The 25,169-nt window shown below is 49.7% G+C and overlaps 8 protein-coding genes across 8 annotated transcripts; 6 read left to right on the top strand and 2 right to left on the bottom strand.

The window, feature by feature from the left end:
- Positions 1–64: 64 nt before the first annotated feature.
- On the bottom strand, positions 65–525 carry ANOM_004913 (DASH complex subunit DAD1; the record flags this gene model as incomplete). The annotated part of the gene is made up of 3 exons (XM_015550170.1): positions 65–238; positions 296–358; positions 436–525. The coding sequence occupies 3 exons, from the start codon at positions 523–525 to the stop codon at positions 65–67; spliced, it is 327 nt and encodes a 108-aa protein (XP_015407757.1).
- Positions 526–1,187: 662 nt separating this feature from the next.
- On the top strand, positions 1,188–1,973 carry ANOM_004912 (uncharacterized protein; the record flags this gene model as incomplete). Its single annotated transcript, XM_015550169.1, has 1 exon — positions 1,188–1,973. One exon carries the CDS (start codon positions 1,188–1,190, stop codon positions 1,971–1,973), a length of 786 nt encoding a protein of 261 aa, XP_015407758.1.
- Positions 1,974–3,171: 1,198 nt separating this feature from the next.
- ANOM_004911 (class I SAM-dependent methyltransferase) lies at positions 3,172–4,814 on the top strand (the record flags this gene model as incomplete). The annotated part of the gene is made up of 10 exons (XM_015550168.1): positions 3,172–3,258; positions 3,316–3,356; positions 3,412–3,497; positions 3,576–3,598; positions 3,661–3,802; positions 3,866–3,888; positions 3,949–3,986; positions 4,047–4,503; positions 4,566–4,732; positions 4,784–4,814. 10 exons carry the CDS (start codon positions 3,172–3,174, stop codon positions 4,812–4,814), a joined length of 1,095 nt encoding a protein of 364 aa, XP_015407755.1.
- A 570-nt stretch (positions 4,815–5,384) lies between these two features.
- chsD (chitin synthase D) lies at positions 5,385–11,827 on the top strand (the record flags this gene model as incomplete). Its single annotated transcript, XM_015550167.1, has 8 exons — positions 5,385–5,813; positions 5,871–6,345; positions 6,399–7,211; positions 7,271–8,541; positions 8,585–8,630; positions 9,290–9,354; positions 9,411–9,577; positions 9,643–11,827. 8 exons carry the CDS (start codon positions 5,385–5,387, stop codon positions 11,825–11,827), a joined length of 5,451 nt encoding a protein of 1,816 aa, XP_015407756.1.
- Positions 11,828–12,884: 1,057 nt separating this feature from the next.
- Positions 12,885–15,430, top strand: hsp88 (Hsp70 chaperone Hsp88; the record flags this gene model as incomplete). Its single annotated transcript, XM_015550166.1, has 5 exons — positions 12,885–13,006; positions 13,134–13,180; positions 13,268–14,699; positions 14,755–15,066; positions 15,134–15,430. Exons 1-5 carry the CDS (start codon positions 12,932–12,934, stop codon positions 15,428–15,430), a joined length of 2,163 nt encoding a protein of 720 aa, XP_015407776.1. The 5' UTR covers positions 12,885–12,931.
- Positions 15,431–17,952: 2,522 nt separating this feature from the next.
- Positions 17,953–19,265, top strand: ANOM_004908 (putative mannosylphosphate transferase (Mnn4); the record flags this gene model as incomplete). Its single annotated transcript, XM_015550165.1, has 3 exons — positions 17,953–18,636; positions 18,705–19,132; positions 19,181–19,265. Exons 1-3 carry the CDS (start codon positions 18,268–18,270, stop codon positions 19,263–19,265), a joined length of 882 nt encoding a protein of 293 aa, XP_015407775.1. The 5' UTR covers positions 17,953–18,267.
- Positions 19,266–19,971: 706 nt separating this feature from the next.
- On the bottom strand, positions 19,972–21,287 carry ANOM_004907 (uncharacterized protein; the record flags this gene model as incomplete). Its single annotated transcript, XM_015550164.1, has 2 exons — positions 19,972–20,814; positions 20,907–21,287. The coding sequence occupies 2 exons, from the start codon at positions 21,285–21,287 to the stop codon at positions 19,972–19,974; spliced, it is 1,224 nt and encodes a 407-aa protein (XP_015407774.1).
- Positions 21,288–21,771: 484 nt separating this feature from the next.
- ANOM_004906 (sugar porter family MFS transporter) lies at positions 21,772–23,668 on the top strand (the record flags this gene model as incomplete). The annotated part of the gene is made up of 4 exons (XM_015550163.1): positions 21,772–21,941; positions 22,001–22,241; positions 22,331–23,011; positions 23,087–23,668. The coding sequence occupies 4 exons, from the start codon at positions 21,772–21,774 to the stop codon at positions 23,666–23,668; spliced, it is 1,674 nt and encodes a 557-aa protein (XP_015407773.1).
- Between the last annotated feature and the right edge of the window lie 1,501 nt (positions 23,669–25,169).

Raw genomic sequence — 25,169 nt, 5'->3', positions numbered from 1 at the left:
CCTGAATTTGAACTCCAATACACCAAGCCATGCACCGAACATATTCTGGATCATGTCTCATATCTTAACCGTCGATTTCGCTCCTCTCATCAGAGATATCGTGTTCATGCAGGTCGCTCTGGTCTTCATGAGGCTCCTCTTTCTCCTTTACACCACCTTCTGCCTTCTCCTCCGGTCGTCCCATAAAGTTCTCAAATTGAGACCAGAGAGCTTCGACGGAGCTAAACTCATTGCCCACCTATACAGTTGGGCTTAGCCAGTTGTATGTACATGGGAGTCGAAAGATACAACTTACCGCAACAATACTTTCTAGATTTCGGTTCAACCGGTTGATATTTTGCAGAACTTGTTCCATTCCCTGCGCAGATCGGTCAATTCAGGTATGCTCTTTCGATGCTCAAAGCACTGTGAGCTGTCCGAGATTGTACAACCTACCACGGCGATGTCTCTCACCAGTTCCTCCCGCTGCTGTTCGAACACCGTGGGGGTGGACGATCTGGATTTCGAACCTGGTGTCATGGACATTCTCGTTGTGGTGGACAAATTTGTGATAGTTTACGGGTGTAGGGATCAATATAAAAGTACGGGGACGAAAAATTGACTGCAGATCCTCTCAGTTACGTTGATTCAGAATTATTCGCACTTCCAACGCAGGTCATTAACTCACGAATCGCCAACCATCATGTGGCGCATGAATGATTGTGGGACTGGCCTGATTGGGCATGGTGCAAACAATGCGCGTCCTTTCTGCCGCTGATTCAGTGACCGCTCTGCCCTCCGCCTTTTCAGTTCTCATCATCAATTTACGGGACAGCACCTGGCACCTAGTAGTCCATACTAGATCTAGCATAACTCACATGGAGTGTATACTTATTATGAGTGGTGCCTTGTGCGTGCCTTGAAGCGCGGCTGCGGCGCTCAAGGATTACCTATTATTAACTTCTTAAATTCTCTCTTTGCTAGTATGCTATGCAGCTTACAGACTGACACTATCGGGTACCAAGTCTGGCGCCCTGATCTGGTGTAACATAGACCTTGTAGGCGAGGGACAAAGGGAACCCCTGGACAGGTGTTAAAAAGTAGACTATCATCTTCTTATGCTGTATGGTAGGCCCTTGGTGCAAGGCCGCTAACGGATTTCTCTACCTGTCCTGGTTTCAACGCTCGCTTTGTATACATCGAGCGCGATGGCCCTCTCCATTGGAAATGCACAGCTTCTCCAGGCAGAAATCGATGAAACTGACCTTAGTTTCTTCCGACTTTCAGTCCATGGAAGTATTAAATATCTTACCATTGAGGGGAACATTTTCTCAACCACTGATATGGCTTTCGGCCCATCTCTAAGATCTCTACTGCCAGAGTTTCCACCTGGAGACTGGAATGATGGGCTGATTGCCAAAGACAAGAGTACCGGGAAGCCATATTTTGCACGCGCTGTCCGGAACATATTTCCGGGTGTCAAAAACCAATGGCATGAGTACTCGGTCGACTATTCAGATATTAAAGTGGGAAAGAGGCTTCGGACTGGCATCTACGAGGCTCGATGTCCGGGATTTGACACCGTTGTCGTCGTCAAATTTGCTCGCTTCCACTGGGAGATTCGATACATGGAAAGCGAGACAACAGCATACGAGTGGATAAAGGGCCACAACATTGGCCCACGATTTTTGGGTCACCTGGTCGAAGATGGTCGCGTAATCGGGTTCTTGATGGAACGAATTTTCAATGCTCGACATGCAGTCTTAGATGATCTCGAGGCTTGCTGGGATACGTTGTCGCGGTTGCATGCCCTGGGGATCCGCCATGGTGACACGAATCGATTTAATTTCTTGATGACCGACTCGAGGGCTGTTTTGATCGACTACGATACTGCTCAAAAGTGTGACGATCATGACGTGCTTTGCGAGGAGCTTGATGGTCTTGCTGAATCGCTAGCAAGTACATCCCATCGAGGCGGAGGGGGTTTGCTCTGAGAGGGATATGAGATCATTAATTGGGTTACTATTCGAGAGACTGGCGTATATGGTATTCATGTCTCTTTCGTGGTATGAGGCCTTGTCAACGTCCACCATGTAGAACCTGTTTGACTGTGTTGAAGATGTATCTCTCACATGATGTGAGCTAAGCTGCTTTCAGAAAATGTTTATCTACGCGGCGGCTCCTGTTCTCTACTGCCATAGTACTCTACTTCGAGATACGACGATGTCAAATGAAAATCATGTCCGCCGTGATGAACACTATCCATATGTGTTTTCGTCTTTCACCCCCTCAGAAGCCCCTGCCCAGGTAAGCATCCATTCTTACGAGGATCGCTTGGTGCTTCGTTGAATCGAGAAAGTAAGCGATACTTATGCACGCGAAGACCCACGTTAATTAAGGGAAGCGGGGCGACGCTCTGCATTGATTGCATGATTTACGCCATGACATGGAGAGCTCTCTCTTCGCTGCATTGGAAAGTTTTGCTTCGCGCTTGAATATCACAATGCGCCCAGACAGAGCAGGGGGGAAAGGATGGAAACCAAGATCTTGACTATGATACACGACTATTGTTGAGTGCATCAGGGCGAAAATGGTAACCGGCCGTCCAGATTGTCCATCCCAAGGCAGCAAGATTTAATATGCGAATACAACATTGCGTGTAGCAATGAATCGGTGTTGAAAAGTGGTGCTCTAGATTCTCGGCTGGTTGACAGGATTTAGCGACGATGTTGCGTGACTAGGCGGAGTATACAGATCAGGATGCAAGCCCTTACCCTTACCGCTTACACTATACTCCGTTTCTGCAGGGATTTGTTCCAAAGTACGCCTCGATTGCTAACTATACTGAACTTTCCTCGAAAAACTGAAGCTCTGATTATAGGTGTAGAAGCAACAGTGGGCACTACCGGGATGTTACGCAAGCAACAGCCTTAGCAAGTTAATTGCAAAAGGTCCGGTATTGTCTGTTGTCGATGTTGTTATAGTGAACTAGTGGGACTGGGATGCTGGCACACTTTGGGCCTTGTGCATGATCAACGTACCTTTCGGTGACGGCACGTCCCGCCTCCCACGGACGCATTGAGCCAGGAAATCAAAGAGCATATCCGCCTTCCATGACTAGGGAATGAAGCTGGCTCCTTCTGTTAGTATCTTCTAAATTCTTGCTGTGAAGCTAGGCTATATTTTGCGAAAATGTCTACCCACGACAACTCGCATTCCACAGAGCTTACTTCCACCTCCCCGCAATTACCATTTCATGAATACGTTGAGACAGATGATGTGAGCACCTGCTCGATCCCTTTTGTAAGTCGTACAGTTCTTTAACCTTACCTACAGGTATCGTCTGATGTGGGAGACCTATCTTATGAAGAGGAATGGTTAGTACAAGGCCAACGATTAGGCAAGTTGATGTTAAAATATTGGGCATAATAGCTCGATCTACACAACAAGTCTAAGTTCGAGCGTCTTCGCATACAAATTTGAGCATGACCGTCGTTACCACGCATACAGAGATGAGAGTGAGTTGCCAAAGAGGCCAATGTTTACTGGGTTCAACCTTAGCATCAACTAACCATAGATTGCTGAGATGTCGGTAGAGTACTATCTCCCGAACGATGATGTACGTTGTGCTTCACACTGTGTAGAAGCAAAACAGGTCAACTACTTACGTAGATAAAATAGGAAGAGAAAGGCCGTCTCGATCTTTTTCACCATATTTTAACTCTTGGTTGCAACAACAAACTCCACCTTGCACCGATTAGCGCTAATGTCGAAGAGATTCTGGATTTAGGAACTGGCACCGGGATTTGGGCTATAGACATGGGTATGCTTGGTTTCTGAGTATCCCATCCTTTTCGTGGCTTTGTGCTAAGCTAAACTCGTCTAGGGGATATATATCCTTCAGCAAAGGTGAGATCGACCTGGTTGGCCTAGATTAGGACTGAGCCCCTCTGAGCTGATTGTGCGTAGATTTTGGGCAACGGTCTTAGCCCCATACAACCTACTTTGTATGTGAGATCGTGCCATTCATAACAATGATACATCTAAACTGACTGGATAACTTACAGAGTCGCCCCTAATGTGAGGTTTGAAGTGGATGATGTAGAGAATGATTGGGTTTACCGCTCAGAATTTGACTATATACACGCTCGCTACTTTGCAGAAGCGATCAAGGATTGGCCGAACCTATTACGCCAAGCATTCAAGTACGAGATACGCATTTTCTTTGGTTACCCGTCCGCATGCCTATACGGGCACTGGTGCGGCGATAGGTTCACTAAACCAGGGGGCTGGGTGGAGTTCCAAGATTTCGAAATGCAATTCTACACGACTAACGGGGAATTCAAGACCGGCTGTCCGTTAGAGAAGTGGTGTACTGAAAGCATTGAAGGCCTACGGTCTGTTGGACTGGAACCTTCTCCTGGCCCCAAATTACAACAGTGGTTCAAGGATGTCGGATTTACCAATGTACAGCAGAAGGTAGTGCCCGTGCCGGTGGGAGTCTGGCCAAAGGGCAAAAGACTGGTATGCATCACGATGTCTCTCTTAACGGTAAAAGACTTTTTGGTAATAGTTCTTTGTAACAGAAAACTGTAGGCGCTCTTAATTACCACCAATTCAATGGCGGGCTGGATGGCATGTCGCTACGTATATTCACAGCTATGAAGGGCTGGCAGCCGGAAGAGCTACGGGAATTTCTAGCTGATGTGAGGGAGGATCTTAGAAGCCCTCGACTACAGGCACAGCATAATTTGTAAGTACGGCGACTTGTCAACTTGTGATCTTCGTCTGACCCTGGCCTTAGTAATGTGGTGTATGGACAGAAACCAGAATGATTTCATCATCATCGCCTCCATAGAAGAAAACAAAATAGAAATACTGAAGGAACAAACGAACGAAGATGCACCGGTGTATCCCTTGTCAAGATTCTACGGGTTCAAGTGTTGTGAGGTCTTCGCAGCGCATGATTATTATTGATATTGGCCACTTTCTAATATTCCAGATGCAACTCCTGTCGAATACGAATAATACGAAGAGTATCTGGAATAGAAGCTCACAACCTCGGTGTCAGATAGTCCGGTTCAGAATTAGCAAGCTGCAGAACTCCAGGTTTCCCCACAATGTCTCTCTCTTGACTAGAATGGTATCCGTTTACCCCACTTCAGGCCCGGATTGTGGAGAAAAGCTGGGGTCAGAATGACGCTGTACTGCGCCGGCCCCAGGCAGAAGGAGTGTAGATCAACGCTCGGGTTTTCCGAGCATGACGATCACCATCTCGGTGTTGTGTTTGCCGGCCCATTCTAGGCTATTCATAACCCAAATGCTTGGCTATGATGAAAAATATTCATTAAGGGAGACTTTCTCTCCCCTTTAGCACTATCGGGGTGTAGCTCAAAACTTCAACAATGCAAACACGCCTTCTTTGTTTGGCAGCCCTGCTGCTCCCACAGTATGGACTGGCAGTCGATGACCAAGTAGGAGCGAAGATCGACTACGGCACATTCGAGAATCCCGCCGCTAGAGTTCGTCCTCGCTTTCGTTACTGGCTCCCAGATGCCAGTGTAGATCCGGCTATTGTTCAAAAGAATATCAAGGAGGCCGGTATAAATGGTGCTGGAGGCGTGGAGTTTCTTCCCTATTATGACTATGGTAATACTGTCCCAGGTGCGGATTGGGTCACCTATGGATTTGGGACGCCCGCGTTCGTCAAGATCTTCAAAGCTGCCCTCCAGGCTCATAAAGATGCTGGTTTGGTGATGGACTTCCCTTTGGGACCGAATCAGGGACAAGGCGTACCAGCGAGTCCCGATGATGAAGGACTCCAGTGGGACTTAGTAGGTACTTCCGTTACAATGCATAATCATAATGTGTCCTAACATGCGCGTACGTAGTCTACAGCGTCGATCGCTGTTCCTCTGAATGGATCATTTCATAGACAGCTCCCTGGCTGGGGCACTGGGGAGCTGGTAGCGTTGGTTTCAGCTCAAGTGTTATCGAGTCGAAATATCTCGAATCCTACAAATAGCTTGATTCCTGGCAGTGAAGTTCAGCCCAGCGCTGTACAGTATGTGTTAAAGAATTCAACCTTGCAAGAGTGGTCACAGAACGTTACGTCCATGGGAGAGGTGAACCTGAGTTTTCCTAAGACAGGCGGCCAGGGATATAGGCTATTTGCCTTCTACCAACACCGGACGTTACATCAAAATGTACCGAGTACTTCTAACATGTCGGGGACAATCTTCAACGGTGGATCATATGCTGTTGACCATTTCAGTGCGAGGGGTGCGGAAACTGTTACTCGATTCTGGGATGAGTATATCCTTGAAGATGAGGTCAAACAGATGCTCGTTGCAGTCGGTAATTATGGTAAGTTGATTATGCCTAGAAATCGAGGAAGAGGTAAGGCTAACTATGCGCAGGCTGGGAGGATAGCATGGAGATCAAGTCAAATGTGTCCTGGACGCCGGATCTTCCTAACATCTTCCAGAAGAAGCATGGCTACAACATTAAGAAATATCTGCCACTTATAATTTACAAGAATAACAACATCGGTATACAATCGACCGCCCCTGGTACTATCCAGTGTCTGCTAGATACTCCCGATCAGGGGAGTGGGTATATCAACGACTATCGGTCTGCGTTAGTGGAAGGGTACAGGGCATATTTGCAGGGGTTGACACAATGGGTGAATGGCATGAATCTCCAATACTCTTCCCAAGTGGGCTACAACCTCAATATCGATGTACTAGCAAATGTTCCAGATGTGAATGCGCCGGAATGCGAAAGTCTGGGATTCAGTGACAGCGTCGATGGATATCGTCAATTCGTTGGACCCGCAACTCTCGCCGGCAAACGTGTCATCTCCAATGAAATGGGTGCAGTCTTCGACAAGGCATACCAGCATTCAGTTACAGCGCTTTTGTGGGAGATTGCTCGGGCTGTTGCTGGAGGTGTCAACCAGTTCGTCCTTCACGGACAGACATTCTCCGGAAACTATGTCGGTACAACGTGGCCGGGTAATACACCATTCTACTATCTTTTCTCTGAATTATATTCTGAAAAACAGCCTTCTTGGAACCACGGCTTTTCGGAGGCGTTGAATTATGTGGCCCGACTGCAGTATACGCAGCAGAAGGGACAGTCTAAAGTCGATGTAGTTATCTATAACAAGGACTCGGCTACTGATGCACAGTTCGGGACGATTTACAACGAGACCGATTTAATTGAGGAAGGTATGTTAGCTATATTGATACTGGATGATGAATGAGCTTCTCATGCTGACATCGTGTAGGTTTCACATACCTTTATCTCTCGCCAGATAACTTTGCTTTGCCACAGGCTCGTGTTGAGAACAGCACACTTGCCCCCAATGGCCCCGGATTCCGTGCAATGATCATTCCCAGTTCAGGTAACCTCACAATCGAAGCAGTGAGAGATATCAAGAGGTTCGCTCGTAATGGTTTGCCTGTGATCCTGTCCGGTGGGCTACCAAATGCGTTCTACACAGGGGACGGAAACACAGACAGTCTCATGAAGGAGATATCTTCCTTGAAAGAAGTGCAAAACGTCCACATTGTATCTTCTGGCCAAGCATCAAAACAGTTAAAATCGCTGGGCGTTGTGCCGCGGGTACAGCTGCAAACTAGTGGCACGTGGTATTCTACATGGCACTCTGACGCGGATGGCGTCGACTATCTTTTCGTCTTGGGTGATACAGTTGATACTGTTGGTAGTGTAAGTGTTGCCACGGCAAAGCGCCCATATGTCCTCGATCCTTGGACTGGGAGCCAAACCCCCGTGCTTGAGTACCAACAAAAGTCTGGTCGAACTGTAGTGCCCCTTCGTCTGGCTGCGAACCAAACGGCTATCATTGGGTTCAGCGGCACGCCCAGCAACACTTCACTATATGCTACTCAGGTACCATCTTCAGTCGTTGGCTACAAGTACGGCAACCGAACAAACAATGTCCAATTGCACGTCTCGTCCGGTTCAACCGACCAGACCCTGAGATTATCCAACGGGAAGACCATATCCCAACTAACGACCAAGGATCCTGCCCCAGGATACCAGCTCACCAACTGGACCCTAACAGTCGAACATTGGGAACGCCCAGACAATCTATCCGACGCATCAATAATCGCAGTCAAGCACAACACAACCCACGAACTCACCTCACTCATCTCCTGGCAAGAAATCCCCAGTATCGCCAACGCCTCCGGGGTTGGCTACTACACCACTACCATACCCTGGCCCCCAACAAGCAAAATAGCAGATGGCGCCTACCTATTCCTCCCGCAGACCGCAAACGCAGCCCGTGTCTATATGAATGGCCACAGACTCCCAGCTTTCGATTTCCAGGCGCCGAAACTTGACCTCAGTGCCTACCTCGTCTCCGGGGAGAATGAATTGACTGTAGAGGTACCATCGACTATGTGGAATTATCTTCGGACCATGTTGGGTGAGCTTTACTCGGCTGGTTCATTACCCCAGCTCGAGGAGTCGGGTCCCGACCCGGTTGATAATGGGTTAATTGGGGTGGCGAGAGTTGTGCCTTTTGTTAGTGTTAGTTTTAATTTGACTTGATGTGATCGCGGTACTGTTTCAGATGGTTGAATATATTGAGGATATGATTCCTGGATTGTTGGCGGAAGGTATATGCTTCAGTTTCATTGTCCTTTTCCCCTCGATTTAGGCCTAACAGTTCGCTGGGTCAAAATTTTCTAGCACTCGTCGTTGATTTCGTACAGTCGAACGTGAATTAATGGGGTTGGTTGTCCTGGGGTGTTACTGCCTCAGGCTTACAGTATTACTACACATTCACTTCACAAAGAACTGCGCCTTCCTCTCCTGAGCCATTACCATTCTCTTCCATTGTTCCTCTCTATTCGTCTCATGTCCCCGATTGCATAGAGCCCGTATTGTTCCGGTGGATACAGGTATCATTCCGATAGAATGTATCGCTAACCAGCCCAATCTCCCGCCAGAGGTCTCACATATGCGACGAAGAATGCCATCTGTTCAAGGGCCAGCTTGTCACTTTCGACTTTAAACGAGATTGCCAGAAAAGGATACTGGGAGAACGACCAACTGTCCCACTGCAGTCCAAGATTTGGCAGCAAGTAGCTACGCGCAAAGAACATGTCGTTGTTCGATTGGAGACGATCTACACAATAAACGCACCCCTATGACATTATACACCGATGCGCTGGCTCCGATTTCAGTCTGGTACAGGATTTAATAAGCAGCAACTGAGCATTTTTCGCATTCAGTAGTCTAGCAACAGTGAGCCAACGACACCGTGTCTATCTAGGACTCCGTTGTGCCATGGCGGGCAGCGTTGATCCGGACTTGCCCGAGCCATGGACTGTGAAAGATGTGAGTCAGGCTGTTTTCGACCAGAAAATCGAATAGTACATTTAATAGGCATACAGATAGTTTGCGTATCGATCATTGGCCCGTTAATGCTGGCAGCTTTTGTGGAGTGGCTTCTCTTTCTCGCGGCATTCTTATATTGCCTCGTAAAGGTGTACCAGAAAGCCGAGCATTGGAGTATCAAGGTCCTTGCTGTGACAATGATGATACTTTTCACCTCACTGAGGTAAGTTGGGGCATGAAGAACAGTGCAAAGAACTATCGGAGACCAAAGCATACTGATCGCTACAGAGGAGTTTTCCTCCCCATTATGGTTGTCACCCTCCCTTTACCACCTCAGCTCACTCAGGAATTCCCTCCTGAGTTCGTGTCCTTCCTCCAATGGTTCGCATTTTGGACATTCTCGGCCTTGCTCACCATCCCCTGGTTGTTCTGCGTTCATAGACTGGTCACAACTTCCATTGGAAGAACTCAGAGGATAAAGGAAGTCTTAGATGAACGGACAGCACCGAAGACTGTGATTGTTATGCCGGTATATAAGGAGAACCCTACAGTCCTGATAAAAGCGATCAATTCGGTTGTCGACAGTGACTACCCGTCGAATTGTATTCATGTATTCTTATCGTATGACGGGGTCATTATTGATGAGCCTTACCTTCGAGTGATCCACCATCTTGGGATACCGATTTGCCTAGATACCTATCCGCAGAGTATTGATGTGACGTATAGGGGCGCCCGAATCACCGTGTCTCGCTTCAAGCATGGCGGCAAGCGATATTGCCAAAAGTTAACATTCAAATTGATTAGTCAAGTATATGAAGAGTACAACACCAAACATGACGATCTTTTTATGTTATTCATCGATTCCGATTGCATCCTGGATCGACTGTGTCTGCAGAACTTTATGTATGAAATGGAGCTGAAACCGGGAAGCAAGCATAACATGTTAGCCATGACCGGGATTATCACATCAACTACAGAAAAGAATAGTCTCATCACGGTGTTACAAGACCTGGAGTACATTCATGGTCAGCTTTTCGAGCGTTCGGTGGAATCGGGCTGCGGCGCTGTGACCTGTCTACCTGGCGCATTGACGATACTGCGATTTTCCGCCTTTCGAAAGATGGCAAGGCATTATTTTGCAGACAAAGCGGAACAATGCGAAGATCTATTTGACTATGCCAAATGCCACTTGGGAGAAGATCGGTGGCTCACACATCTCTTTATGATCGGAGCGAAGGAGCGATATCAGATCCAAATGTGCACCAGTGCGTTCTGCAAAACGGCGGCGGCCCAGACCCTCCGCACTCTCTTGAAGCAACGTCGCCGATGGTTCCTTGGCTACATTACAAACGAGGCGTGCATGTTGACAGACATCCGGCTATGGAGACGGTATCCCTTCCTGTGTTTGGTTCGCCTCATGCAAAATACTATCCGCACAACTGCGCTCCTCTTCTTCGTCCAAGTGATTGCCCTCATGACAACCTCCAGTCGGGTGGCAGATCTCCCTATTGGATTCATCGCAATATCGCTGGGGCTGAATTACGTACTCATGTTCTATTTCGGGATCCGATTGAAGCGATACAAGGCCTGGCTCTATCCGCTGATGTTCGTTGTCAACCCATTCTTCAATTGGCTATACATGGTGTACGGGATTCTCACTGCGGGACAGCGAACCTGGGGAGGGCCGCGAGCTGACGCTGCGAAAGCCGATGAGCATACCTCGCCCGAAGAGGCTGTTGAGCAGGCTCGGGCACAGGGTGATGAGCTCAATGTCATGGTTGATACTTTTCGATCCAAGGCCGACAAAAAGGGGTGTTCCAATCGAGCTTCGGAACAAATCGATCGCCGTCTTTCTGGGTTGCCAGAGCCTCGCAACAGCCACCCTGCCAATCATGACGAGGCGATGGTACCACTCGCTAGTCTGATGACCTCACCCCTGGATGTTCCCCGAATCGGCTTACATCCGAATTGCTCTTCCGACACTGTGGTCACGGACTCTAGCAGCAACTCCATATCGTTACCCATGGATGTAGAGAGCTTGATGAACGAAGAGGATCGAGCGAAGCGGTCAATGGCTCTCCAAGCACAAGAACTCGCGAGTACTCTTGAACAGCTCGCGACAGGCCCCGACAATGGCGATATGTATACACCAAGGCCAGCGATGCTACAGTCTGAAGGTCCCGAGACACATGTTGCATCGGAGCAACCTCGAGGTGCCCCTGACTTTACCTCCTTCCAGAGAGATAATACCGTTCATTGTATGCCGCCCATGCAGCCACAAGGAGCGCTGCAGCCGACATCTGCTCAACAGTCAGTTGAGCTAGGTGTCATGACGGGGAACCATCGCAGTCTTCGACCTCTCGGGGTCGACGCTTACAAAAGACACCGAGGCCAGCGTCACAGCCAAGGAGCCCTGAGTACATGGTGTGACATCACAAGGAAAGAGTCGCTGGGAAGGTCCATTCTCCATTAATACTATCATAGCATGCAATTTTCTCACGTTGGATACCGGTGGGAGGTGGGAGGGCGCGACGAGTTTACGATGTCTATTAATTAGCGAGGAAGAGAGCGATTCTTCTTTTGATCTATTCTTAACTTGTTCTTTGGGGGCCTCTTTCCCTCCCCGAAGGATACTCTAGACTATGCCGGCCAACAATGGATATCATTATCTCATCGGTTCTCCTTTGTGCTCGCTGCCGATAGTCGGTGACTACTATTGAGAGATTAAGACAGGTCATTAATCATCGGGCACATGTGCAACCGCTGCACATGAGTAGCAAACGGTACCTTTTTTGGAGAAATTGGCTCCTAATTCTCCAATCATTGGGGGTACATTAGGTAACTGTTACGTGACGGTGAGTCCAACCCGGGGGTGGCCAAGACTCTCAGGCACCCAATGGCGTACCCCAGGGCCGTAAAATCTCTGAGGGGTGGATTATCGATAAGAGCCAGCAAGCGGAAGACCAGGAAGCAGCAAACCCCGCGGAGGGCGGTGAAGCATATTGCCCCAGCCCACCGCAGGCGGTCAGCGGGGGAAGAATCGAGTGGTAAGCGCTCGAAGGTTCCAAAGGTCAGCGCCATCGGAGCCCAAAGGGAAGCGGTGGTATACGACTTGGAGAAAAGGAGGAGGTTGTAGCCAGATCACTCGAAATAGAAAGCTGGAATGGCACGGGTTTGTCCTATATATAGATCCATTATCATCTCTTCCTTCCCTCGTCTTTTCTCCCTTTAAATCCGGTTTTGATCTGATCGTATAGAACTGCGCAGTACAAAGTTGATAGTGGATCTTCAGTGACCAGCGAGAGAAGCCCACGTCCGGATTTTTTAGAATTTTTTTTTTTCCAACAATTTTTTTTCGATTTTCTTACCTGAGCCACACTTTGCATCACCGCCCGATAGTGGCGCTTTTCAACGTGCAAATTCTCCCCCTCCAGCCCTCTTTCTTCGCTCCCCCAAATCTTTTCATCCTATCTTTTGTGATACCACTTCCTATCCATTACACCTCCTCCTTCTCCTCCATCACTTTTTCTTCCCTCCCACCCTACCTTCCCCGATCACATCTATCTCCCTTTTCACCATGAGTGTAGTTGGAATCGACTTCGGTGCCCAGAGCACCAAGATTGGTGTCGCCCGTAACAAGGGTATCGACATTGTGCGTATCATGCCTTCCCCACCTCCAGCGCTGCTTCTTCTTCTTCTTTTTTTTCCGTTTTAAACAACGCCCTTTGCTTTAACCATCTTGAAATGCAAAGACTAACCATCGATGCGACTCAATCTAGATTACCAACGAAGTTCCAACAGATCTACTCCGTATGTCCACCCTTCTGTTAATATTCCGCCCCGCCTTGGCCAACAATGAGCTGAAAGGCGTGGGTCTCTCCATCTAGCCATACTGACTGTGTATGATGCTCAGCTCCCTCGTCTCCTTCGACAACAAGTGCAGATACCTCGGTGAGGCTGCTAAGACACGAGAGACCTCCAACCTAAAGAACACTGTTGCAAACCTCAAGCGCCTGATTGGCCGCTCATTCAGCGATCCCGATGTTCAGATCGAGCAGAGCTTCAACACTGCTACCCTCTGCGATGTGAACGGCCAGGCCGGTGTCGAGGTCAACTTCCGTCAGCAGAAGCAGAAGTTCTCGGCCACTCAGTTGGTCGCCATGTACCTGACCAAGATCAGAGATATCACCGCCAACGAACTGCAAATCCCCGTCTCCGATATCACCATCAGCGTTCCCGCCTGGTTCACCGATATTCAGCGCCGGGCCATGCTTGACGCTGGTGAGATTGCTGGTCTGAAGGTGCTCAGACTGATCAACGACACCACCGCCACCGCTCTCGGATACGGTATCACTAAGCTCGATCTGCCCGGCCCCGAGGAGAAGCCTCGCCGCGTTATGTTCGTTGACATCGGCCACAGCGACTACACCGCTTCGATTGTTGAATTCCGCAAGGGTGAACTGAACGTCAAGGCCACCGCCTGCGACCGCCACTTCGGTGGTCGTAACTTCGATCTTGCCCTCACCGAGCATTTCGCCGAGGAGTTCAAGGAGAAGTTCAAGATCGATGTCCGTAAGAACGCCAAGGCTTGGGCTCGTACCCTCGCCGCCGCTGAGAAGATGAAGAAGGTCCTTTCGGCGAACCCTGCGGCCCCCATGAGCATCGAGTCTCTCATGGAAGACGTCGACGTTCGCGCCATTGTCAAGCGTGAGGAGCTGGAGACCATGGTTCAGCCTCTCCTGGAGCGCGTCCTTGTTCCCATCGAGCAGGCCCTTGCCGAGGCCAAGCTCAAGCCCGAGGATATTGACAGCATTGAGATGGTTGGTGGCTGCACTCGTGTCCCTGCCATCAAGGAGGCCGTTTCCAAGTTCTTCGGCAAGACCCTTTCCTTCACCCTGAACCAAGATGAGGCCATCGCTCGCGGTTGCGCCTTCGCATGTGCCATTCTCTCTCCCGTTTTCCGTGTCCGTGACTTCTCCGTGCACGACATCGTCAACTACCCCATCGAGTTCACCTGGGAGCAGTCTGCCGATATCCCCGACGAGGACACTAGCCTGACCGTCTTCGGCCGCGGCAATGTCATGCCCTCGACCAAGATTCTCACTTTCTACCGCAAGCAGCCTTTCGACCTCGAAGCTCGCTACGCCAACCCCGAAGAGCTTCCCGGAAAGACCAACCCCTGGGTGGGCCGTTTCTCCGTCAAGGGCGTCAAGGCCGATGCCAACGATGACTTCATGATTTGCAAGCTCAAGGCCCGCCTGAACTTGCACGGTATCCTCAACGTCGAGTCCGGCTACTACGTCGAGGACATGGAAGTCGAGGAGCCCGTCGAGGAGGATGGTGATGTAAGTTGGATTCTCATTTTAATACGCGCACCCTGTTGTACTAACATGTGACTAGGCCATGGACACCGATGCCAAGGGTGACGAGCAGCCCAAGAAGACCCGCAAGGTCAAGAAGCAGGTTCGCAAGGGCGACCTGCCCATCTCCGCCGGCACCCCTGCCATTGAGCCGTCCGTCAAGGAAGCCTGGATCGAGGGCGAGAAGGCCATGTATCTGCATGATAAGACCATCGCCGAGACCGACGAGAAGAAGAACGAGCTTGAAACCACGATCTATGATATGCGTGACAGGAAATATGGTCGCTACGCCAGATTCCTGGAAGATGAGGCGAAGAAGCAGGCCTTCGACGACAAGCTGGATGAGCTCGAGGTACGTTCATACTCCTTTCCTGCTAGGTCGCCATATCTGCGTGCCCGTGCTAACTTTGATTGCGTAGAACTGGCTGTACGATGATGAGGGCGGTGCTGACACCACTCTCGATGTTTATGCTGGCAAGCTCCAGGAGATCAAGAAACTGGTGCAGCCATTCGAGGAGACCCTTGAGGATGAGCGCCAGCAAGCTCTGGCTGAAGAGCTCGCCAAGAAGCGCGCGGAGGAAGAGGCCAAGCGCGCGGCTGAAGAGCAGGCCAAGAAGGCCGCGGCCGCTGCTATGAACTTTGAAGAGCGGAATGAAGCGGTGATGACGGATGCTCCTGCCCAGGACGAAACCCCCGCCGCGGGCGACAAGCAGTAAACGCCTCGCTCCCGTTGCATCGGCTCTTTCCTCATCCTTAATATTCTATATTATCATTGAACACAGCTGTCGCATATGCAGACTGATGCCAATACCTATGAACCAAATTCAATGATGTTGTGCGCTCGATTGTTGTTTTATTTATCATTACGATGCCCCACCCGTTCTTCTTTCTTTCTTCTTTTCGATTGTCGACATGACCTGGCAAAATTCATGTAGAACGAGATTTCTTTTGGTTTTCGTGTGTCGCCGATGGCGTTTCTGTTTCGCCTGGTCTCTCTGCGAGGATACAGGTGAGGTCGTGCCCGACCACTGATTGAACGCCGGGAATTCTTTTGACTCCCGAGTCCGCTGTTGGCACATTCGCTTTCATCCGCCGGGGACCGTTCCCATGGAAGGGCGCACCGAGGCACGCGAGACGGAACCAGAACATAGATATGACATGTGTGGATAGACTTTGGCTCAGCAAAAGTAAATGATTGCCAATACACAAAAGACCCCAAGGACAATAATGCCTAATCATCCTTTCCGGCTCTGCCATGTGTCACTCCAATACTCGTACTTTCCGGGTGAAGGGTGGTGCTGCCCCGTAGATCATAGGCATCCTTTGCCTCATCGGCCGTGTGGGAGGACTACGTTCAGAATCGTAGTCCTCAATATTGACTATTTAGGGATAGAATCTGTAGGGATGTAGTCGCTGAATCATCCGCAGGGGCTTGCCGTACTTAATATAAATAAGTTTGCACGCCATGTCTAGAAACTCATCGTTTTTGCCAATTGGATTCATTCGAAGCTCTAAAAGGCGAATAGGCAACCTGCCCGTTCTATAAACAACTTACAATCCAATCAAGCAGCTTCATTCATATAATATAACTTAACTAACGTCTACCGAGATCGATACGTAGGATCAGTATTGATCCTTTGGGGAACGGAGTGATCAGGTGACCGACCGCATTCCCAATCATGTGTTCCAGCTCTTTCCAACGCGACGACTACATATTCAGGATCCCAAAGACCGGTGAAAAGAGCATTCCTTCGCCAAGACGAATGACATTAGGCAGCACTCATTCGAGTCGACACAGGTCGCCGGGGCGCATGCAGTTATTCGCTTTGCCAAGAACACTGGATTCCAACTCGGCCAGGAGTTGGAGGCGAAGGTCACAACGGCTTTAAGTGGGACCCGGGCTGCTTGGCAGGTTGCCAGAGAGAAAAAGGGGGGTTGTTATGATGGGGATATTCGACGATCGTGGAAATGCATCGTTTGGTACGATTGGACAATCTTGATTTATTTTTGTGGTCTAGTTGAATCCTGTGCATGAATGCGTGGGCATTTCAGGGGCGTTGAGCACTCGTGTGCCTCAGGTCAGTACTTGGGCTCTACTTGGGACCCAAAACGGAAGGCCGGTAGTGGCCGGTGCATGAGATACGGCATTACTTCATGATGGATCCGGGTGCTTTTGTGCATAACAATAGTATAATGCAGACAGGGGATCCAAGCGCTGATGAATTTAGTGCGATGGCGTCGACCGTCGTGGTTGAATGGTCTATATGCTCGACTAAAGCATCTAGTTTGGCGCCCTAAACCAGCCACTGGTACCGGAACAGGAGCGACTGTATTACACCCGACGTAGGGCTGGTTCTGGCTCTTGCGAATACGAGACAATTTTGAGGGTTTGAGAGGTGTCAACTGTCAGGTGGCTCACGATGAAACACCATGCAGTCCGTGATGACGAATGGATGATTGAGATTGATTGATTGTATATGAATGGAGTACGGGAATGTCACCTTCTTTTTTTTTTTTTTTTTTTTTTTTGTTTAATTTTATTTCTCTAGGGGCATAAAATTCCCCATCGTCGAGTAGTATGGAATACATCCGGAGTACTCAGGGTACTCAGGCATGCCCTGCTACTCCCTCACTGGACGGAGGTTCGTAGTGGAGCATCCCTAAAGCGGGCAAATTGGCACGCGAGGTGGCGGCACTTGGGGAAGTCCCGTACCGATACTTACTTAGTACTGTCAGTACTAAGGAAGTAGTATCAGTTCCCCGAATACCCATGTAAGTACTTAGTTCATCGATATGCCATATCTCTGAATTGTGACTCCCCAGTGCCGTGGAAACTTGGAAGGGAGGCCGAAAATCCCTTACGGATGATGCACAGGAATTTCCACCCTTTCAGGGTCCCCCAAGAATCTCTTTTCGCTGGCAATGCATTAATTTCTCCTGCCACAGTGGGGACTTTTGCGTGAACCCAATTACCTTTCGCCCCGCTTTAAAGAACTGAAGCTGCAGTGGTTCCCGTTAATTTTGCCATTTTATGTCATTGTATTTTATTTTGATTTTTTTTTTTTTTTTTTTCTTGGCTTTTTCGACGGATTAGTCGGATGGTAGGAGGAATACCCAAGGTTCCTTTCCCTTCCGGTGCGCGGTCTTGTACTGGGGCAATTTCTTGCTCTGCGTCTTGGAAAGATTTTGATTGTTTTCTTTCTTTCGTTATTTTATCACTTCTCTTTACATTCTTCGGTTCTCTTAGAGTTTCCCCCCCAAGGTTTAGCTTTGCATCGTTTCTCCCTGTTTCGGTTCCTGATCGACGGTACTTGACAGGGATACTACTCTTTTAGGAATATAATATTGGCTCCCTCCCCGGATCCCTCGTGCGCAAAAACTGCTGGTTCACAATCGACTTCCTTCTTACTGTTGCTCTATATACACATATTTACTCAACTTATCAACCGACGGGTGATCGCTAGTTCTCCCGGTCACTATGCGCACCGAGGCGTGATCGATCTGCTCGCTACCCGATCGCCCTCCTTCCTCCCTTCTTCCACCAGTTCTCGAAATGCACCTTTGGGGCCTATTGGCTCTCACCGGTGCGATCTGGTCAGCGCGGACCGAGGCGTCCTCTGGTTTATCGACGAGCAGCGCGGAACAGCATTACGGCAAGGTCGTCAATCACGACGACCCGGACCCCTTGTGGGACAAGTACGGCTTAAACAAATCCGAGGAGTTCAAGTATTTCCATGAACCAGGCCATGATGATACTCTCGGCCACTATGATTCCCGCTACTTTACCGAACCCGTGGCCGACGAGGAACGGCCGCAGACAATGACCCATATGGTGCGCGCCTACTTGAATTTCTTCGACGAAAATGGATTAGAGACGTGGATCGCACATGGGACGTTGCTGGGATGGTGGTGGAACGGCAAGGTATTTCTCGTACTTGGTGTGCGTTTGCGAGGTGTCGCTAACGGGATGCGCTTGCCTGATTTTTCTAGGTCATGCCCTGGGACTGGGATATGGATACTCAAGTACCGGATACCACCTTGCGTCAGCTTGCCGACCGCTATAACCAGACGGTCGTCCGATACTCGACCAAACATCCCGATGAACAACGGACCTACCTCCTCGACATTAACCCCTGGGCTCGTCAACGCGAGAATGGCATGGGATTGAATATCATCGATGCGCGATGGATAGACATGCAAACGGGACTCTATATCGATATCACCGGGTTGAGTAAGATGAACCCGGAGAAGCCGAACCTATGGATAGACAAACACGAGCACCAGTACAGGACGGAGGATATCTATCCCCTCCGGAAGACCACCTTCGAAGGGGTTGCGGCCAAAGTACCCTTTGAGTACGATGCGATTCTGATCGAGGAATACGGGAAGACTGCCTTGACCAGCACGCATTTCCATAAGTGAGTTTTCTAGCCTCCTCATCATTAGATAGTGCTAATCGCATGCAGCCATACGTGGATTCCCGAATCGGAGGAATGGATCCCCGATGATCAAGTGGCTGATGCCATCGACGACGATAAACAGTACGAGTAGCGTGAATGCGCCATTCACGCAGCCAACCGGATGATCTACCCGGACATTGGATGCGGTCATATACCCTCATATATATACCGACATGTATACATCGTGATCTTTGATGTAGCTTCGGAGTTTCTGGGAACTGGTATCTTCATTGGGCGGCGTACGGAGAGACTCTTTTTTTGTGTTCGTTGGATCCTATTTTGCATACGTTGGTGTAGGTTTGGCTTGTATATTTATGTGACATTCTGGCTACTGAATCAGCTTTGCGTCCGATACTGTGCCTTGTGTAACGCAGAACCCTGGACTCGGGACCAAATGGTGTTACTGAAGTCAAAAGGTAAAAGCAAAAAAAAAGAATAGAATTAAAAATTAAATGAAATAAAACGAAACTAACTTGAATACTCTGGAGAAAAGCAACCAAGGCTTTTTTTTCCATGCTAACGATCATTTGATGACGATGAGCAGGTGCCCACAGTGACCTTGTGAGGGGACGAGGGAAACCGATGGGGTATCCGGACACGATGATCGACAGTTAAGTTTGGTTGATCGCGGTTGTCGATCGTCAGGGGAGGGGGGAATTGCTGGCCTGAGGCCGCCAGATGAGCTATCTCCACGTGAACACACAGCTTCATTGTTTATCTTCACCTGACAGCGCTCGATACAGCTGGCTTGCAAGAAGTTCATCGGGGATCTATCTAATCATACCCACGACCTGTGATTACAGGCGATAAAACACCTTTCCCTCAAACAATCGTCGTGCGGTGCGAAACACGCTGACGCTCTCCACGGATGTCTCTCCGTTCTCGTGCGTTTCCAACCTCGCCTCCACGTCCATCAGTCCATTGGGATGTTTGAGCAGCCGCTTGACTGTGCTCATTCTTGGCTCAAACATTATGACTTGCTGTTCTGAAGGGACATTATGGTGGACATGTGCGGCTTCTTGGCGCCGAAGATCCCATGCCACCGTTTCCGGTATGCTGAGCGCGGTGCCGAGACAGACAGCTCCCGTCAGCTGAAGGCTGGGATGAGGTTGACCTAGGCTGAAGGGTAGTACTTCAATATCCGCCTCATTAATGCGGCCTTCTGTGTCCACCTCGCGTCCACCTGGATACAGAAGGGCGATTTTAGGGGTACCTCTAACCCGCCCCGCCGCAGCAGTGGCTCGAGCGAGACCAAACCGCACGGCTCCGGCAACGCGGATATCCTCGATGATTGCGAGCGAGAGGCGAGATGTAGCCTCCGAGTCAAGATAAGCGGCGGGCATGGTACTTGAGTCAACTAATACGAAGGGGTTCGCAGCATCTACTAGACTGACTCGAACGATAAACGGTGTCGGTGTATGGGCTGAGCTCACGGTGAGCATTTCCTGCTTGGCTCCGCTGGGAAAGAGCCTTCCTGTAATGCTACCACCTGGCTTGATGAAAGTCATTTGAATCGGACTCGCTGTGCCTCGAACCCCAGCTATGCTGTAGTCGCCGTCTTCGCAAAAATTGCCGTCCGGGGGTGACGTGGACGGTTTCGACCAGGATTTGCTGTGTGTTGGTGTTAAACACTCTGATGTCTATCTGCCAGTTTAACAATGGTGTCAAAACGTGAACCAAATGACGTGGAAGGCAACCTCACTGTTCTTTGTCCCTGTATGGTTGGTCTCACGAGCTCTTCATCCAGAGCAAACGGCCCTACCCCGGACGCCATGTTGCCACAATTCCCTGTCATGTCAACCTGGGCCTGATCCGAGGCAACCTGAACAAAGGTATAGTCGACGTCGACCCCGTGTCTTTTAGACTTGCGAACTACCGCCACCTTAGAAGTGGTTGATGTCGCGCCGCCGACTCCATTGAGCTGTCTCTTGTCGGCTTCCGCCAAACCCAGAGCAGACAGGAGAATTGGTGCCCAAAGGTCTTTGGATGAAGGGAGGTCATGCTCATGAATGAATAGTCCTTTCGAAGTACCCGCCCTCATCCAGACCTCCGGAATACCCGTTCGGGCTGAATTCGAGGCGTGTGAGACGACGTGCTTGGAAATTCCCGGCATCGAATCGGGCTCAGTCTCTACCTCCTAGCACGGGAAGCTATTTTAGTTGAGTATTTGTGGCCAGTTCACTGCCAATGAAGGCCTGGTGTATCTGGCGTTTTTGAACTGGAAAGGACAAAGAATTGCCTACTGTTGTGAGTGGGACAGCTTTTTTTTATGAAGCCATAGTATTGTGCCGTAAATTAGCATATGCTTCTCGGTCCATCCTCTGGGTAATGATGTCGCACGGCGATACCGCCCGGAAAGACCCTATACATTGTATACATGCAACTCCTTGCTCCGCGGGAAGATCTGGCCCGCGGGAGATAACTTCCCGTGTGATTACCTTCAACGTCACACCTAGATAGCCAATAACGTTCCTAGCTGAGGGTGTCATTTGTGTTGCTCTCAGAGAAGAAGCCCCTCCGTGCCTCTTCTACTGAATCACTTCCTTGTGATGGATTGAGAAAGACTACTCCAACTGAAACAAATACCAACTAGGATCATGCGCAATTTGCTCGACAGACGGCCTGGCGGTCCTGGTGCCGGAAATGCTGGGAAGGTGCTTACTATACGAGTGTATTTCCTAGCTATCGTCACCTCCATGGGGGCGTTCCTATTTGGATATGACATGGCCTTTATCGGCACATCGATTGAGTTGCACTCCTTTAAGCAGTATGCAGGCCCCAAACAGACATCACTACATGGGTGCTGATGACCCTAACAATATACAGGGAGTTTGGGCTGGAGCACGCTTCCAAGCCTGTCGAGGATGCCTTTGCAGCCAATATTGTATCGCTCCTACAAGCAGGCTGCTTCTTCGGATCTCTCATCTCTGCCCCGCTGAGTGATCGTTTTGGACGTAAGCTTGCTCTCGCGCTGGCGGGCCTGATATTCTGCGTCGGAACAGCTATGCAGGTTGCATCTTTGGGAAGGGAGGTTGTGATGCTTGTGGGAAGATTCGTTTGTGGTCTCGTAAGTTGTCCACGTCTTGGCCTGGAAACTAGACAGCAGACAACTAAACGAAACACATATGCGTCGGCTATACTGACTGTGCAATGTAGGCTGTCGGTGCCGCAAGTATGCTCGTTCCCTTGTACACGGCCGAGTGTTCCCCACCTCAAATTCGGGGGCGTCTGGTTGGTATATTTGAGATTGGCGTCCAGGTGGGAATGTGCATCGGGTTCTGGATTAACTACGCTGTCGATCAAACTATGGCACCGTCGACCTCCCAATGGCTGACACCATTCGCTATTCAATTTGTTCCCGGAGGTCTTCTGACTATTGGTCTACTTTTCCTTCCCGAATCCCCGAGATGGATTGCAAGGGTTCGGGGACAGAGTCTCGCCAGGCAGTCCCTTTCGTACCTGCGGGGGCTCCCCGAAACTCATTCCTCTGTGGAGTCGGAACTCAATGATATCATTGCCCAGCTGGAGGACGAAAGGGCGAATAACCCCGGAAAGGGACTCTGGGTCGAGATTAAAGAGCTAACGCACCCGGGTATCAGAGACAGGCTCTTTCTGGGTTTCATGATTATGGTTTTCTTTCAAATGGCTGGCTCCAACGCGATCAACCATTACTCTCCTCGAATATTCCGATCAATCGGTCTGACTGGTAGTAAGACTACCCTGATTTCGACGGGACTCTATGGAGTAGTCCGATTGGTCGCTGTTTGCATCGCCATGTATTGGGTTGTCGACCGCTTTGGGCGGACGCGCATGTTGATTTGCGGGAGTGCTCTGATGGTAAGTCTGCTGTCTTGACCGATCCTAATGCTGCATTCGCGGACTACATTTGGTTTCTGACGAGCTATAACAAAGGCATTTTGCATGTGGTTTATTGGGGCCTTCGTTAAGCTTCACGCTACCACCCACCACGCCGACGCTGACGGGCACATCAGTGCCGGATCATATGCCGCCGCCGTGTTTATCTTTGTTTATGCCACCAGCTTCTGTTTCAGCTGGGCTGGCGTACCATGGATCATCTGCTCCGAGATCTACCCGTTGCGCGTACGGAGTCTTTGTGTGGCCATCTGTACGGCTACCCACTGGCTTCTGAACTTTGTCATTGCCCGCAGTGTCCCTTATATGATCCGGAATATCAAATACGGAACATATTTCTTTTTTGCTAGTTGCCTGACTCTTGCGATCCCGTTTGTGTGGTTAATGGTGCCGGAGACGAAGGGGCTGAAACTCGAAGAGGTGGACAATGTCTTTCAGCATCGAACCTTTTGGGGAAGACAGAAACCTCAGTCACCTCACAGGAATCATGATATCTCTTGTCCCGTGGATGCTGAGAAGGCCGAGACTGGGGGAGTTGAAGATGTCAAGGGCGCCGGGGTCAAGGAGCTCGAGAGGATCGATACTTTAGAGAAGTATTGGCTTAACACCCTGCCAGACTGAGCCTCGATCTAGATCACATTCTGTTCTTATTCGCAGTTTTGGGGATTGCCATGTGGGCTTCGATGTCTCTTAAATATGTCTTGACGATGAGTGTGGTATGTTAGGTGCATAGTCTTACACTAGCCACGACCCGGGAATATGACAATAGCAGTGACCTGCGTTATATGTCCGACAACCACCAGATGAGTTCTACAGAGTTGCCGTCTTGTACTAAACGCTCCCTGAGAGCTTAGTATCATAATTCTCTAGACGCTGTTGTCTCGGCATGCTTCCATTCACACTGCTCACCCTTCTCCGGAGTCTCGGGTCTCCTTACTCCGTAGACACCGATAGTGAAGACTCGGACCTGTGGCTTATATGGCCAATCAATTAACAAGTGTTAGAATCAGGTTATCTACCCCCATCCTTCATATAGTATGGCGAAAGTTTAATGCCCACCATCAAGTCATATCACATGATATCCCGCGGCAACTCCTCATCCGTGACAGCAACGGAGATTTAGTTCCAAGTTTCTACTTGCGACTACGAAATACAGACATCATGACGGAGGCAAGGAAGGTCCTCGAAGCCTTGCCCCGCACCTGCATGTTCTGCCGTGGAAAGCCGTGACTCCGTCGAGACCCGAAAAGATCTGTACACGGTGGGTTGGCGCTACAGGAGGTTCAGATGGTCATCGACTGGAAATGCACATTGACGTGCCCTCACTAAGCAACATGCGCTGATCATCCGATGAGGAATTGGATGTCCGACGGAGAGGCTTCTGGGGCGCATTTGTCATTGAAAGAACTTAATCGCTGTATCACGAACAGTCGCTGAGTCTCCAAGATGTGGACACGGATTTTCCGTTGACATTCTCGATCGGTATGAAAATGATAAGGAGCAAGAGCGTTGGACACCGTTGGCGTACCCCGGCAATCCCACCGTGAGATACACTGCACTCAGAGAGCTCTGTAAAGCGTCTGTGATTCTAAATGGGTCTTCAAGGTGTACTCGGAGAAAAACCCCAAACGTGCGTCGGGGAAATGTTGCCAATTTGGCGAAATTATATTTCGATCTTCAGCAGTGGCACGGCAACTCCCGCAATCTCCAACATTAGGCGATCGCCGAGGGACACTTCTACCCTACGCCCTCTCCTGTTAGCGTTGTACTGTGCAACGTGCTGGTGCTTCACCTTCACCGCCTCTTTGCCGAGGGACGCCATCTTCACAGTACGGCCCCATCCATCTCGATGAATTCGGACTGGACCTGCTTCGAGTACTCCACAACTATGACGACACCTTCCCCATCTGTACGAACGGGTGTGCAGGTAAGTCTATTCCCAAATAGGCCGAAAGGACTTTATACTGAGACCCTAGGTCTGATATCTCCTGGATCTTACCTTTCATAGCTATACCTGAGCCCGCTATGACACGATCGCACCTACTTACCTTGCACTATATAGTTCACTACTTAGATAAAACCAGTACATACGACCATAGGGTGTGGAGAACAGGGCTTCCCG

The sequence above is a fragment of the Aspergillus nomiae genome (assembly GCF_001204775.2).
Source record: "Aspergillus nomiae NRRL 13137 chromosome Unknown contig00101, whole genome shotgun sequence".
Classification (NCBI taxonomy): domain Eukaryota; kingdom Fungi; phylum Ascomycota; class Eurotiomycetes; order Eurotiales; family Aspergillaceae; genus Aspergillus; species Aspergillus nomiae.
Note: the sequence above shows the minus strand (reverse complement) of the source record. Positions and strands in the feature narration are given on the sequence as shown.